The 17,862-nt window shown below is 36.5% G+C and overlaps 1 protein-coding gene across 1 annotated transcript in view; it reads right to left on the bottom strand.

Annotated features, from left to right (window-relative positions):
• Positions 1-17,862, bottom strand: part of Sim1 (SIM bHLH transcription factor 1) — a 67,718-nt gene that overhangs the window by 14,861 nt on the left and 34,995 nt on the right. Inside the window, exon 9 of the mRNA XM_041654692.1 lies at positions 6,578-6,746. Coding sequence (XP_041510626.1) covers positions 6,578-6,746 — 169 coding nt within the window. The remainder of the gene's footprint in view (positions 1-6,577; positions 6,747-17,862) is intronic.

Below are 17,862 nucleotides of genomic sequence, written 5' to 3'. Positions count from 1 at the left end.
TTTTAAATTGGCTCACTCCATAAGATAGAAACTAACACTGCTAAAGTAGCCAAGGATCGAAGACTCTATAGACCCTAAGGGGAAATCTACGGCAATTATTCTGCTAAAAGACCATAATAATAAAATGACACTTAATGACATACTCCTATGTCCATAGACTAGAATATCACTCAATCCTAATCAGAGAAGCTTCTTACAGTAGGTGGCGATTAACACAGAGAACTGCAAATAGACAATATAGAGAGTGAGAGACATTAGAATACCCTAAGTGGAATGTCTCTATTAGGCTGCTGACAAGGCTCAGGGAAGAAGACGCAGTAATGAGAAGTAGTAAGAGTTAAGAGTGATGGATGACTCCAAGGAAACAGTCTTTCAGATACCACAGGACTTATTATATACGTGTAAACTCACAGAAACTATAACAGAATGCACAAGACCTGTATAAGTTCAAGCCAGTCAAAATTCCAGCACAGAGAAGGAGAAATGGACACAAACCATGAGGCTATGTGCAGTTAATAATTTATAGTAAAGGTAAAATCAGCTTTTTTACCAATGAAGTGACCATACTTCAAGGTAAGCCCCGTGCTCACAAGTAGTTGGCCAACACAAAACAGACTCCATATTTTTGTGTGCTTTGTTTTTTTTTGTCTTGTTTTATTTGAGTATTTTTTGTAATTTTGTTTGTTTTGTTTGATTTTTTTGAGAGAGAGGAGAGAGAGAGAGAGAGAGAGAGAGAGAGAGAGAGAAGAGAGAGAGCATAAAAAGTTAGGTAAGTAGGGAGGTAGGAAAGACCTGGGAGGAGCTGGGGGAAGAATATGGTCAAAATAACAAAATATATTATATGAAAACAAATTTAAGCCAATAAATAAAAATGAAAGTAAAAGATTTAATTACAGTTTTCCGTGTTTTATTTACTTCACTTTCTTCGTCTTTCTGTGAACTTCATTGTTAGGTATAAAGTTAAATTGAAATCATCCCTTTTGTTTCTGTTGGATTTGGTTTTCAAGGTGCTTGATAAGAAGCCCAGTGTCAAGCACTCTGCCGAGAGCTACACACCATTCTTTGCACAGAACTCTTCATAGCTATAAGCCTTCTTTTAGCATTTTTCCTCTGTCTGGTATGGCTTGCCATGTCTTGTTTCCATTTTCATCTTTCTCAGGATTTTCATTAGCCTTTGTTTCCCCTTGACTCATTAACTGCTCAGGAATGTGTTATTTAATTTCCACATATTTTTAATTTTCTCAACTTTCTTCCTGTTATTGACTTGTGGTTTTATACCATGTTGTCCGAAAAGATACTTGATATGATTCTAACCCTTGTGAATGAATTAAGGGAAGAGTAGGCACAAGGTAATACTCTTTAATACAGTATTTCCCTCTGCCATACAGAGGAATGAGAAAGCAAAAGCTATGGCCTTGAAAATTCATGACTGGCCACATCTCCCAATTCCTCTCTACCAAGCTAGTTTTTCTCCTCCATCTGCACTTTGGACATAGTTTCCAATGCACTCACCTTTAGCACTTTATGCCTACCCTAGGTGTAAGTAAATAAAGAAACTCAGTCTCACCATACTGAACAAAATATTTTCTAAAATAATACTCTAAAGGTTATATATGGAGATAAATTAAAGGATCAAATTTGTTTTAATAATCTCCTGATATTTGTACAGAAGAAGATAAGTCCTAAATTTGTATGTTGCCTAATCCCAGTAGTATAATCTAGTCTGCATAGTATAAGAATTTCTGGGAAGTTGATTTCATTTTTATCAAAATAAATTTGTATTTTTCAAAATTAGTCAAGAATGTCATGCTTTCATGCTATATATAAAACATCAAATGAAGGATAGCTACATAGTAATGGTAAAATTACTTTGTGTTATAGAATTACTTTCTTGCAAAATTATTACTATTTTTTCCTGTAACTTAAAATGTCAGGTTCCCAGTATAGAGTTGAAGCCAGGAAAAAAAAATTAAAAAAAAAAAAACCTTTTCCAAGACAATTTCTACCTTCGCCAAAAGGAATCCAGACTGCAGGTCATGAAAATTAAGAGGGTTCTGTGAGATTGTTTAAAGGAACAGATGTCAAATAAAACTCGCAAGTGTTACAGTGTGTCTGTAGCAAGTGATTAAACGCTTTCAGATTTCAGAAGCATTCACAGTATAATGCATACATCCTTATTAGGAATGACACATGCATTGCTTACTACTGATTGGAGAAAAGGAGAAAGAGTAAGATGATGCAATAAACTTAGCTGGCATGCACTGACTTATTAAACACAACTATAAACAGACTGAAGTAAAAAGTCTAAAAGGAAACTCTGAAGTCAGGAGGCAATTTACTCATGATTGACATGGGTGAACCATTGCAAGATATCTTTCAACTGGTATTAAAGTAGTCAGGTCTAGTTACTGAAAAGAATGTGGAAAGCATAATAGCAATCTGTAACACATAAGGTCTGAAAAATAAATTCTATAAATGCAGTAGCTCCAATTCTTTTGAACTATGGAAACTTCATTGTTATTTCTACTCATATAAAACCTGTAACCATACAATGCAAGAGTGCTGCACCAGGAATGCAGCCCCACAGAAGCCCTGAGGCTATGTGAAGAATGAGAGAAGCTAGCCATGATATTTCCTATCACAGTTTCTAAAACCATTCAAAACAATTCATCTTGACCTTTCCCAACTCAAGTAATACACAGAGGTTCAAGGGTGATCCAGTCATTCATTAAGTGGCCATAATATAATCATGGCTAAAATTATTCCCAAGGGTTTCTAATACCAAAGAAGGACCTGAGGGTTCATCTAACTCCTGCACCCAAACTAGGGGCTGGGAATGAATTATAATTTGTGCATATCTTGAATGTTCATTGAAGAGTACATAAATAATTCAAAAAAGCAAGATTGCTGTTTGTCATTCACTAGACATGTGCTAGAAATTTTTAATATGCCTAATAAAAGAGGGCAACAAATAATATAAAATCATTAAATCACCATAACCTCACAAGAGGCACAAGCTATTACTTTGTAGGTTCCATTTTGCTATGCAATCTGCCTTCTCAAACATCAAATGATAACTTGCAGATAGAAATAACAGAGAGAAACGAATAATTTTAAAATGAGCATGTGATGTTTTTATTTGCAAGTTATTTACAAAAAAGTTTTAATAAAAATAAGCATAAAAATTACCCCAAAATGAGCAAAAGCATCTAAAATGTGATTCAAGCCATAGGCTCATTATCATTATTTTTCTATTAATACACATGGAGTAATTCAATATAACTTTGACTTGAACAACTGAAAACAAGTTGTAGAAGTATAATGTCAAAATAATGGCATAAAACATGACCAAAGCATATCTATAACAAGAAGGGTTACAGAAGCCCAGGATAAGAGAATTTCACCATTCTTTATTTGCCTTCTACCTCACTAAATAACTTTAACAGGTCTTTATAAATTCACATCAGATGTGAATTAGTCCCCGGAATAATCTTCCTTGCTTTACCTTATCAATATTCTTACATACTACCTCCCCCCCCCCCAAAAAAAAAAACCTTTACTTATTCTCTACACAATACTTAAGTTCCTTGAATTAGTATATATTAGCACCAATATATTTCTCCAAACATTCCTCACTCATCCGGAAACACCACCTTCCCCCACTTCATCTCTAGATCCAGCCACACTAATGGCATGTCCTTGCATTTCTCAGTCTTTGTCTTCCTGATTTCTCATCCTGTTTTTTTACTTCCAAATGCCTGATTCTAATGCCCAAAGTTGGATCACCTCACCTGTCAGACAACATTCACAGTGCCCTCTATATGAATCATCTCTCATTACATTTCTTTCTCTGTAGTGTAGTTTACTACTTTAACTTTACTGAAATTTTTAAGAATATGTCTTATACCACTGGTTTATATTTTACCCAGTCCACATCCCCAGATCTCTCAATGATCGCCGTAGCATCTTCCTGAAACAGATCCTCAACTCATACGCTCTGGCTTGAAAACTTATAACAACAAAGCTGGGCTGAAGAGATGGCTAAACAGTTAAGAGACCTGACTGTTCTTCTGAAAGACCAGGGTTCAATCCCAGCACCCACATGGGGGCTAACAACTGTCTGTAACTCCACTTCCAGAGGATCTGACGCCCTCTTCTAGCATCCATGAGCACTGAATATACATGGCACACAAACATTGATGCAGACAAAATACCAGTCCACATAAAATAAAAATAAATCTCAAAAAAAAATCTTTAAAAGAACTGTGCTGCATAAAATTTGAAGACTAGCTGTTCCTAAAGAATAACTTGAACCAGGTATTTTTGAAAAACTAATTATTTCTTTAAAATCTTGATGGTTTAAATATAACTAAGTGGGGCAGATTTCGGAATTGTTTTCTTCCAGCAGAAACAATGATGAGTTTGCCCTGGTTGTCACACTTTTCCAAAGATACTCAAGCACCAGGACAACCAATTGCAAAAACCTATCCCCTTGCCAGTCTGTACTAGCAGCTCTTCAAAAATAGAAAAAGTATGTTTCATTTCTGGCATGTGTGTGCTAGTATCCATATAGTAGGAACTTAGATAATGATTTATCTATCACCATTGTTATCTAAAGTAAAGAAAATTAAATAATAACCTTTAGTAGGCACATAAACATTAGGTAAACTTAATTTAGAGTCAACCGTGCTGCTTAAAAGGAGGCATACAGCCAAAATTCTAAGGACTGGATTTCCAAGTATTAACACACACACACACACACACACACACACACACAAATGGATACACTAGAGAAATCCTGTATAAACAATATGTGTGTGGTTTTTACTTTGTTTATGCCTGTGATTTTACTTTACAAAACATCATAGAAGAGCAAACAATTCTAAAGAAAACAGTAAAGAGTAATTTTCTACTTTCCACTTTTATTTTTTAAACTACACAATATGCTTAACTTTCAAATTAATTCCTCATCAGCTAAACACACACAAGAAGTCATCTAATGGGAGAGCATCTACTGTTCAAGTGAACTGACAGAAACTTTAGACATTAAGACGGAAGCAGGAAGAAAACCAGAACATGCAATGAGGTTTAAAAGGATCAACAAGGAAGTGCATATGTGTGCGTGTATGCATATGTGTGTGTACATGGGTGTGTGCTTGTGTGTGTGTGTACACACACATGTGTGTGTTAATTCCTAAATAACAAAGAACAATCTCCTTTTTAATTTAGTATTTCCTAATTTAAATCATTCATTCATCTGTGTGTGTTCAACATTCATTTATTTTTGAGGAAAAGACTACCCAGAGGCATAATCCATTCCAAAAAGGAAGCCATAAAACTTACTTCCCAAAGCACCAGATGGTGATATAAAAAGCTCCTCACAGACTCTCTAGAGAAAGGAGCAGCTCTGTTGGCAGTGTTTTGGTCATCCTACTTTATGCCCCACAAGTAAAGCACTCAGCTATCCTGGGAGAAGCTGTGCGCTTTAAAGCATGTAGACCTTGCCCACCCCTTTTGTCAGAGGAAAGAAACCCCAGCTTCTGTGAAAGATTTAGAGCCATGTGACCTGAGCCTCTTGGTGGCAGAGTCACTGTCTTCTCCTCTTCATTATCTAGATACTAACATAGTCTAGCAAATAGGAGCTTTATAATGACCCCTAAGTCAATGTAAAACATTTCTTCAAATAGTTCACACTTACACATGTTGACAAAATAACAGATCTGAAAAGAACAAAAATAATCACTTTTATATTCCCCAGATTGCCATTTTTAATAATAATAGTAACAGCAATAAACAGTAAGTATAGTACCTCAGAAAGACCACTGGTTTTCTTCTGGCCCAAAAATAAGCCGCTGAGTTACCCATAGTGAGCTGCAGGTGGTCTGGCAGTCCATCTCCAGGAGAGAATGGAGGAAAAGTAGTCACAGGATACGGGGAGTGGCAAATCCTCAACCCTGTGCTACCTTCTCCAGGTAGGAAGCTGCACAGACACATCTTGCCAAAATCTAGATTCTATGTATCCCACACTGGTCACAAAAATATTTTTTTCCCTCGAAAACCCATTCTCTCAAATGTACACTTCACTACCTCGGGATACCTTCTCTGGGTGCCATCATCTCACTGCCTTGTTGAGAGAAGAGCCGTCTTTCCTCCATGTCATCTGGAAAAGTCTGTCTGTCCCATTTCCCCCATATGCAATCTGTGGGCAAATCTCATGCTGAAGCCATTCTTCATACTTAGCTTCCAACCTCTTATCTTTCTCTTTTAAAGTTCCCAACTTAATTTAGTTCTTCTGATGAGCTCTTATTTCCTATATTTTGTTATGCTGGCTTAATCTTCCAAACTAATCATTGTTGGGAGTTAGAGGGAGCAAGAAGTAAAATCAATAAAAATATCAAACAAATCATGATGATGAAAACCAACCTTCCATGAACACAGCAAATAACAAAATCAATTCACAATTCTTCTTAACAGTTTTTATCTATCAACAACATATAGTTAATTAAATTTTATACTTCTTCAACTTTAAGATCAAACCAAGTCAAAAAAAAAAAGTTTTAAAACATCAGGTACTGACCTGGGGATATGGGGAGGTCCTGGATTTTGACTTGGTGCTGGATAGCCGAGACTTATTCCCCTTCCTGTTGTCAGTGATGGTGGGGGTGGAGCTACTAGCGTAGGAGAAGGTGGGCTTAGAGGCTGAGATCTGGTCCAGGGAGAGCTGCAGACCTTTGTATTCTGTGTCTCTGCAGGGGTGAGAAACAAAGCCTTCAGTCAGCCTCCACAGGGACTAGATTCGTGCAAATCATAAGAAAAGATAGTACTCCATATAGAAAAAAGAAAGCAAATGTTAGTGGTCAAGTTACCTTTCCCAAACAGCTGCTTTTCTAAAAACCTAGAAAAGACTCACAGTCAACAAATGCCTGGGAGTGTGACTGCCTTCCATTGATTTTATTAAATAGAAGATAAACCTCTTATTTAATTACTCAGATAAGTATTTTTAATTAAAAACCTAAAGAGTAAATATAATGACTCAGAACACCCTTTGGCTTTCTAGTAGCCCAAGAGAAACCTGCTGAATTACCCCCAGTGAACTTAGGAAGACCCACAGTCCTTCTAGAAAGAATGGATTGTAAGTGATAAAGAGATTTTGTGTGCCACAGATGGTGCAATATGAATTTTTAAACCTGCCCTAAAGTTTTCCGTGTGAGTGAACTCAACAGACCACCAATGCTCCCAGATCATCAACAACAATATCATTGTGATAAATATTCTAAACATTCCAAACATTCTTATAGCCAGCTAGCTTTAAATTAGCTAAAAATCCCTTTCAATGGGCTAAATCAGGTCTTTCAGAGTAAATTTTAACACCATATTTTTCCCATTCCTTCATTCATCAAATAAACATTCATTGTTCCCCTCATAAACCAGATTTTGTGCTACATAGAGATAGGAGAATGAAGACGATAACTATAATGTGTAGTAGATTATAATTTATTCAGGAGAAAAAGAATATACATACTGACTGCAGATTGGTATGAAGGAACCAAGGAGCTTCTGTTATGAAATCCACTTGGTCTTGCCCACAGGTGTAACCTCAAGGCATTTCAGATATCGTCAGATATCCCTTGGGATTTTTCATTCTCTTCAGAGAATATCAACCCTACTGTCTAGTCCCTCAAAACAGATTTTTCAGATACTCTTCTTTATCACCACTTGTGGGAGAAATTTCTTAAGGATTCTAGAACAAACTGGAATGTGCCAAGGTAACTGACTAATTCTTTTTACTCACTAGAACACTGTGAACTATGTATCTCATCATATTTTGTTGACTTGCCCTAGAGGTTTTAAAAATAAAAGCCCCAATTCTAATTTGCAATCCCCTCTAGAACACTTATGAAGCATTCATACAGGCATTTTATGCAAGTTTCCAGCTTCTTCTATTTTTTTCATCTTACTTTTACTTTCTTCATTTATCCTATTATCATTTTCCCATTCTAGGAGACTAGCAAAATCAGGCAAATGGAAAAATATAATTAGTGACTTCAAATTTACTGTGAGGGATGATTTTTAAGTGTTCTTACTATGAAAAGCAAACATTATTTAAGTATGTGAGCTAGTATATAAACTACAGATGCTTAATTTAGCCACCACCCAACATATACATATATCAAGAACCCCAGTATATGCTATAAATCCATGTAACTTACTTATCAACTCAAAAAGGCAAAAGCATAAGTCAGGCCCTGAGTCTTTCAAGTGAGTAAGAATGTAAACCAGATAAACCAGTTTCAGTATCATCACTGGCAATGCAATGACACGCATCAGCAAACTACAACAGCATGACATCAGACACAGACAGAGTCTGTTGAGTAAAAGCCTTTCCTTTTTATTTAAATCAAAAGGGGGGAAATTGCAGAATAATCCTTTACAGTTTTAAGATTGATTTAGTAATGAGCTGAATGGCCATTAACCAGGAAGGAAGAGGTTAGGTGTGGGACTTCTGGGGACAGAGAGGTTACTGGGAAGAAAAAAGGTGAGGCTGCCCGCTAGATGCAAAGGAAGCAGGACATACTAGAAGAGAGGTAAAAGCCGTGAACCACATGATAGCACATAGACCAATAGAAATGAGTTAATTTAAGTTATAAGAGCTAGTCAGAAACAAGTCGTAGCTAAGGCCATATATTCATAATTAATAATACATCTCTCTCTTGATTTGGGGACTGGCTGGCCGTCTAAAAAAGTGTGCTACATTTGGTGTCCAATGTGGAGGCTTGGATATCTAAACACAGGGCCTGAGAAAGCTAAGAAAAGTTCTGGGCAAGGAACCAGATGTAGTTTTCTAATCTTACAGTCTCTCGGGTGGGCCAGTACTAGTCACACAGAGGTGCCACTACCAGCCACTGCCTACAGGCTAGAGCCAGCCACCAGCACCATGTGCTAGACTGAGCCATGAGGCAGCTAACATGGCAGTTTAAGATTTGTCTCACATGGTCAGAGAATGCTGCAGGTACTCCGTAAAGACTGATCTCAATGGAAAAAAAAAAAAACCTCTAAACAGGTTACAGTGTGTTTTTAAAATGTGTGTAGGCTTAAAAAAGAAAAAAAAAAGGGTATAGACAGTCAGAGTGAAAGTAGTTATAAATAATCAGATAAAGTCTTTAAAGAGATTTTTGTAATAGGCTGCTTGTTTGTTCTCTGGCCACCCAGAATCCCAAAATAATCAGAATAAGTAATAAATAAATAGAAACTATATTATTTAAATCACTGCTTGGCTCATTAACTTTAGTTTTTTATTGTCTAACTCTTACATATAAATTTGACCCATCTTCATTAATATGTGGCAATGGCTTACTGGGTAAAGTTCCAGAATCTGTTTCCAGATGGGCTACATAGCTTCTCCCTGACTCTGCTTTCTTTCTGCCAGTATTCAGTTTAGGTTTCCCCGCCTAAGTTCTGCCTTGCTATAGGCCAAGGCAGTTTACTTTATTCATTAATCAATAAAAGCAACACATAGACAGAAAGACCTCCCAAACCAAAGAGAGAATAAAATAATATAAAAAGGATAAGCCATATAAAAATGGGAAATACACAGAGTATCTAGTTCCTATATAGTGTCACGTTGACTCTGAATTTTTTGATTGCTGATGAGCAAATGATGGCTGCTGAGAGACATGGGATTGTTAAGAGGGACTGCTGAATTAAGCCAGTCTAGATACTTTAGGAATGCCTTAACTTTAAAATGGAAGTCAAAAATGTATTTCCTTGGGAAGGAGGTGATGTCCCCCCCCATGGAAAATGAAAGGCTATGGATTCACTCAAGGCTGACAGAGAACACGTTTGATCAAGAGAGACCCCCTGAAAATCCTGACTACAGACATAAAGAAATAAACCTAGAAAACCTACAAGACAGAGCAAGAGGACCAGACACCAATGAAAATGGGCAGCACAGATCATGCAGTCTCTCAGAGGACCTCTGTTACAATTTCCTCAGAGTTTTACATCCAGAACAGCTTCAACGTGGTTAGCTAAGATGGCTTAGCCCCATGGACTGATCCAGTCAGGACTATAGATAAGCCCTGCACTTTCCCATTATGCAGAGAGTGAATAACAAATGTTACAGCTAGTTTTTCTAGAACTTTACCATTATTATCTCAGTACTCTCAAGGTCCTCCAAAGATTCTATCACCCGCAGATAACAGGGAGCAGTCTATAGAACACAATATTCACATTCCCAAGAGGTGAGGTGGATGGTGTGGGGCATTCAGTGGATTATATATTTTTGTCATTGTTTAGAAGGGTTAGCTATAACTTGTTATTGGCAATGGTCAGAAAATAAAAACTAAGCAAAGGAGATTAGATACCAAGATCTCTTTCTGAAGGGAAAAGGGGGAATTAGTATAGAAATTATGGGATAAAATGGTGGATTGTTAAGTACATTGTTGAGTATTTAAACAAACAATAGTCTCAAATTTTTAACATTGGTATGGATTTTTGCAACTTGTACAAATTTAAGGTTATTTTTGTTATACAGCATATATGTTTCTATTCTTGTTTAAGGTATTATACCCCTGTAGATCATTTAAAAAGGTAATGTTAAAGTTAGAGTCCTTGAAAACTATTTAGGATAGTAAAGAAATATAGGTTAATGGTTAGTCATCTATAACAATCAAACTTATGGTAATATTAGCATGGTCTCAAGGCCTTACAAAAATAGTTTTAATCAATAGGTAATCTTTAAATACTTCAAAGACCTACATAATATGGTATTTAAAATATTTTTGATAACATAAGACTTTTCACAACAGTGAGGCATGTCTATTCCTGACAGTACTAATCTATTTCAAAAAAGAATAATGGGCATCAAAGAACCTCCATATGGAGTTTACTTTTATTGTGTTAAAGTTAGTCACTGGGCAAAGAAAATGCCCTTGCCTTGACTGCTGAAAGTTTGCTGTCCAAACTGGACAAGCAGTACACAAAAGAAAGTGACTGTTAAACTTTGCCAAGACAGAGTAGGACAACTCTTCAAAAAAATTTGCTTTACAGAAAATCTGTCAGATATTGTAAGCCCATAGACCAAAGAAGGATGCCCCAACATTAAAGAGGAACATAGGGATTACTATCCAGGCAACCAGATAGCTCCATAATTTCTTAGTTTTGGAAGTTGCTTGCTCTGCACTTCCTGTTTACTCAGGTAATATTATATCCTTCTTGGGTATCTGATGAGGTTGAAAATTAGATAGTTGATGATTATAATTACAGTTTCCCTTATTTATGATAAAAAGTAAATTAATTATAAAACCCACCAAAATAAGATACATAATAGAGTATTTTCTCTGAATTTACCAAGCACTAATGGACTGGACATTGTTACTGTATTTCTTACTTCATAATTGTTATTATTATAATAGTTTTGCATTGCTGGAGCTATTTAGACAAAATGAGAAAATGTTGGGAGATATTTGGTTACATTGTGTAAAGATATGTCACTGTGATTGGTTTAATTTAATAAAAAAAAACTAAATGGTCAGTAGCTAGGAAGAAGGTATATCCAGGACTTCTGGACAGAAAGAGCTCTGAGAAGAAGAAAGGTAGGATTACTACCAGTCAGATGCAGAGGAAACAGGATGGGGAAAATAGAGATGAGGTAACAAGCATGTGAAAGAATGTAGATTACAAAATATGGGTTAATTTAAGTTAAAAGAACTAGTTAGAAACAAGCCTAAACTAGGGCTGATCCTTCATTACAAATAGTAAGTCTCTGTGTCATGATTTGGGGGCTGGTGATCCAAACAAGGCTGCTACAAGCATCTTCATCTACAAGCTCCACATCTGCAGAGCCACACACATTGGATTGAGAATATTTTTAATTGCATCTGTACTGAACTATATACAGGCTTTTTCCCACTGTTCCTTATGCAACTGTTTGAAGAACACTTACATTATTTTAAGAATTTTAAGTACCTAGAAAAACATTAAAGCATGTAGGGAGGTGTATGTAGATTATACACAAATACTACATTTGGTTTAGGGGACTTCATAAATTTGGGTATCTATGAAAAAATCCTGGAGCCAATACCTTTTGAAATCTGACAATGACTATTCAAGTCATTTAATGAGAGAGAAAAATATTCTTCTCTAAGAAAAACAAAGATTTTAAAAGAAGTCATACACTTGTCTTCTAAGCTCAGAAAGTCTTATCACATTACTGTATTCATCTAATTCCTCCTTCTGAAGACAGTGTAGACATGGATAGTCCTCAGTCAGAAATGCAATGTGTTCCACAGTACAACTCCTGATTTGTTTTTCTTCCAATATATCAAAGTTTTCCTTCTTTAGTCCCTCATTTTATCCAAATAGTAATCTCGAAACTAAGCATTTGGATTCTTGGCATTCTTTTTCTCCCAACATCTTATATCCTATTTGTTCCTGTGAAGCTCTTCCTGCCTGCAAAGATTCTTGAGTTTATAATTACTGAGTATCTCTACTGTGGGGCTTTATTCTAGGGGGTTTAAAGAAATCAATGAACAGAAAGCCTCTGTGTCTCAGGTAGGAGGCACCAAGGCTGCTCCTGAGGGAAGTATGGAGGAGACCAGAAAAATTTCCCTACTCTAACATTTCTTTTCAAAGGATTATGATTTCCCCCAGTAAATTCCAAACTTCTAGAAGACATAAGCAAAGAGGTATTTTGTCATATTTTGAAGGTAAATGCACATTAAATAAATGGAAAAGAAAGACAAGGACACACTAAAAGACTTTTCCCCCACCCAGTGAATACTAATAACTTAAAACCAGCAGATCTTTTTCAATGAGAAAACAACCCTAATGGGCTATGAGCCACATGACATGACATTTTATTTATTTATTTATTTATTTATTATACAATATTTTGTATATTCTGTCTGTGTGTATGCCTGCAGGCCAGAAGAGGACAGCAGATCTCACTACAGATGGTTGTGAGCCACCATGCAGTTCCTGGAAATTGAACTCAGGACCTCTGGAAGGGCAGGCAATGCTCTTAACCACTGAGCCATCTCTCCAGCCCTGACCTGCCTTTCTTTAGAAAATAGAAAGCCAAGGGGCCTGGCGGTGGTGGCACACACCTTTAATCCCAGCACTCGGGAGGCAGAAGCCGGCGGATCTCTGTGAGTTCGAGGCCAGCCTGGTCTAGAAGAGCTAGTTCCAGGACAGGAACCAAAAAGCTACAGAGAAACCCTATCTCGAAAATAAAAAAAAAAAAGAAAGAAAGAAAGAAAGAAAGAAAAGAAAAGAAAATAGAAAGCCAAGCACATCGAACTCTGACAGGAGGTGGAGCTTCTAATTTTGACCAACCACTTCATCCAATGCACTTCTGTCGACCAGAAAATAGAAGATCCATTCAGTACCTGCCTTCTAGCATGCAAAAATTACTCTCCATTGCAAATGTGGTCTGTTTCTATACAGGAAATTTATATTGATAAGAAGGAAGCACTTTTTTCTTTGTATACTCTCAGATCTAAAAATACACATAAAGTTCTACAAAGTCTCTCTGAATGAAGGGACTCTCGCAAACTCATCCTATCCTACAACATTAACCTGACAATAACATCAAACAAAGACAGAGCAACAACATAAAAAGAAAACTGCATACCACTGTTCCTGATGAATACCTAAAAATCCTCAAAGAAATACCAGCAACTCAATCTAACAGCACAAAAGATCATCCACAGGGGCAGGCAAGGTGGTGTGGCATGTGAAAATACCTGCCACTCAACCCTGATGACCTTAGTTCAACTCCAGATCAAACATAAAAATGGAAGTGGAAGTGGGGAATCAACCCCAAAAAGTTGTCCTCCGACCTCACATGTGCTTTGGCACAAACAAAATAAGAAAAACAATTAAACTAGGCATGGTATCATACGCTTTTAATGCCATCAGAGGGCAGAAGTAGGTGGATCTCTGTGAATACAAGACTGTATTAATCTACATAGAAAGTTCCAGGATATCGATGGCTACATAAAAGAAAGAAATTATCTCAAAAAAAATACAGAAATAAAAAAAAATTAAACACCATGATATGTATTCTAAAAATTCAGAAATAGTTTAGCATATGTAAATCAGTAAGTGTAATTCATTCCACCCAAAATATAGAAGACAAAAGCCATATAATCACCTGAATCAAAACAGAAAAATAATTTGAATAAATTAAACACCAATTCATCATATAAACTTTCAACTAATTAATTGAACATAATACCTCAACATAATAACAACTGCATTTAACAAACTCACAGTCGAATCTTACTTCTGGGAGGAAAATTGAAGGCACTTCCCCTAAGATCTAAAAAAAAAAAAGGATATTGGTTTAGGAGCTCTATTGCTGTAGTAAAACACCACAAGCCACTTGGAGGTGTGAAGGGCTTATTTCAGCTAACAATTCTACATCACAATCTAATCACAATCTAATCACTACTTACTGGCTTGCTCCTCACAGCTTGATCAGTTTGCTCTTTTATACAATCCAGGACCACCTGGCCAGGGATGGTACAGTCCTCAGTGGGCTGGGCCCTCTCACATCAATTATTAATCAAGAATATGCCTCACAGGTTTGCCTATAGGCCAATCTTATGGAGGCATTTGCTCGGTTTAGGTTGCCTCTTCTCAAATGACCCTAACTTGTGTCAAGCTGACAGTGGAGAGGGGAAGGACAGATATCCTCTTCCTATACTCCTATTTGACAGAATATTGGAAATTTTAGCCACAGTAATAAAACAAGGAAAGGAAAGAAAAGGCATACAAGTAGGGAGGGAAAAAAATCTGATTATGCCAGTTTGCAGACCATAGGAAACATGAAGGTTTACATAGAATGGTAAATAGATTCAGTAAGGCTATATGATTCAAAATCCAAGTTATAGTTTAAATGTGGAATTTACAGCATAGGCTCTTGTGTTTGAACATCTGGCCCCCCAATGATAACACTGTTTTGGAGATTGCTGAACCTTTTGAACTAGGGCTTACTTAGGAAAACAGGGCCCCTGGAGATGGGCCTTTAAAGTGATGTCTAGCTTCTGAGTCTGGCCTGAATTTTCTATTTCCTGATCAACCAGTATGCAAGAAGTTACCACTTCACATACCTACCACTAGAGACAAAGACGCTCCAGCTACCGTGCCCTCCCTATCATAGAAGACTGCTTCTCCTTAAAACTTAAAGTCAAATTCATTTTTCTCCTTTAAATCGCCTCCATGAGATTTGGTCAAAGGACAAGAAAAGCAAATAACACAAACAACATAAATATCTGGCTGGGCATAAATTCAGGCTTGTGCCTGTAATCTCAGTACTTAGGAGGATGAAGCAGGAAGACTCCCATGAAGTCAAGATTAGACTAGACTACAGGGTAAGGCACTGTCTTAAAAAAAATAAAATAGAAGTTGCATTTTAAACACAAAGAGCTAACTTACTGAAAAAGAAATCAAATAAAGCAACCTTATCAATAAAATATATTTTTAAATAAAATACTTAAGAGTAAACTTAACCAGAGAAGTGAAAGTCCTACAATAACCATTACAAAGTATTAAACAAACAAATTGAGGAAGACACAAAAACTGGAAAGAATTCCTGGTGCTTACAGATTGAAATAACTATTAGTGTATAATGTGCATACTACCTACCCAAAGCAACTTAGAGATTTTGTGTAACGTCACCAAAAATATGATTAGCGAGCTGGGGGCATAAATCAAGGGTAAATCACTTGCTTTGTATGGGAGATGTACTGGGTTCAGTCCCCATTACCTAATAGAAAACAATATAAAGGCTATTCTTCACACAAATACAAGAAAACAATCATAAAATTCATGTAAGTGCGTTGACAAAGAGAGAAAGTGATCTTGAGCACAAACAACAAAACTGAATATGTCATAATACTTCTTCTCTAATGCACTAACCCATCCCTAACCAAGAAGCAACTGGAAATGGTACCTGCTGAGAGAAGGAGGATCTGTTTCTCCAATGGAGTGACACTAGATATATCAACCACAACCCAGGACAGGCTAACCAATACAGAATAAACTCCATGTTTTTCTTTTTTTTAAGATTTATTTATTATGTATACAATGGTCTGCCTGCATGTGTTCCTGAAGACAGAAGTTGGCACCAGATCTTATTACTGGTGGTTGTGAGTCACCATGTGGTTGCTGGGAATTGAACTCAGGACCTCTGGAAAAGCAGTCAATGCTCTTAACCACTGAGCCAACTCTCCAGCCCAACTCCATGTTTTTCTGTGTGCTTTTTGTTGTCATGGTGGTGGTGGTGGTTTGGTGGCTTTGCCTTTTTTGTTCTTTTTTCCAAGTTTTTGGTTTTTGAGGACTTTTTCAAGAGAAAAGATGTGAAGTTAAGTGGGGAAGGAGATGGGGATGATCCAGGAGAACTTGGGAGAGAAGAAAGAATATAATCAAAATACATTGTATGAAAAAAAATTAAAGCAATACAAAATAAATAAAGCTCTTTATACCTGAAAAACAAAAAAGATCTACTGCAGGTCTATTCTAGCCAAAAAACATAGTTATTGGAATCACAACATGTTCATAGACCAATGGGACATAAGAGCCAGAACATAAAAGCATACAAACATACAATGGGGGAAAAGTACACACTTCGATACAGTAAAGGGAAAACTGGGTACCTGCGTATGAGAGATTGAATATTCCTACACTCACTAAATAAGAAAAAAAAACTCAAGATGGATCAAAACTTAAATAGGAGGCCTGAAACTATGAAACAAATGGAAGAAAATACAGAAGAAACACCTTAAGACATCATGATAGGCAATGGTGTTTTGTTTGATTTATAAGATCTCAAAAGCATAGTCAACAAAAGCAAAACCTGAGAAAATGAGACCGTATCAAATTAAAAAGCTTCTGCCAACAAATGAAACTACCTAGAAGATGAAAATGGACCTACCAAATAAAAGAAAATATTTGAAAGTCATTCAGCTGACAGATAAATACTATGCAAAATATAAGAACTCAAAAATCTTAATGACAGAAATTCCCAATTATAACAACTTAAAGATGGATGAGTGGTCTGAATAGACAGTTCTCAAAATACTAGAAATAGTCAATAAACACAGAGGGAAAAGACTCAATATCACTATCTGTCAGGGAAATGCAAATTAAAATCATTAGAATAGCAAAAAGATAGCCTCTCACTCCAATCAGAATTATTAAAAACAAAACAACAAAACCAGAAAATGCTACTGGAAGTTCAGAGAAATGTGAACACTTGCACACCACACTGCAGATGAGAATACAAATTAGTGAACAGTGTGATGGCTCCTTAGCAAACTAAAAACAGAACTACATTCCAATGCAGCTAACGCTCTTCTAAATAAAAGTCAAAAAGAAATGAAACCAGTGTATAAAAATAAGTACCTGAATTCCTAAGCTTATTGCATTGCTAATCACACCACTACATGGATTCAACTGAAGAGTTCATACACACACAAGTGATGAAGAAAATCTCTCTATATCTCTCTATATAACTGTGTCTGTCTGTCTGTCTGTCTCCCTTCCTCCCTCCCTATTTGCCTACATACACAAGTATCATTCTGTCATCATAAAGAATGAAATCCTGTAATATGAAGCAACATGGATAGAACTAAAAGGCATTCTGTTAAGAGAAAGCTCCAGATGTAGCCAGGGATGTAGCTTAATGGGTAGAGTGCTGACCTAAGAGGCACCAAGTTCTGGTTTGATCCCTATTACCATGTAAACTAACCACAATGGCACATACTTGTAACCCCAGCACTTGAAAGGGAGATGCAAGAGAACCAATTTAACATCATTCTTTGGTATACGTCAAGTTTGTGGCCAGCCTAGACTATA

The sequence above is a fragment of the Microtus oregoni genome, unplaced genomic scaffold, assembly GCF_018167655.1.
Source record: "Microtus oregoni isolate MIOR12 unplaced genomic scaffold, Mior012 000006F_ref0000085, whole genome shotgun sequence".
NCBI lineage: Eukaryota > Metazoa > Chordata > Mammalia > Rodentia > Cricetidae > Microtus > Microtus oregoni.
This window is presented reverse-complemented; position numbering and strand designations above follow the sequence as displayed.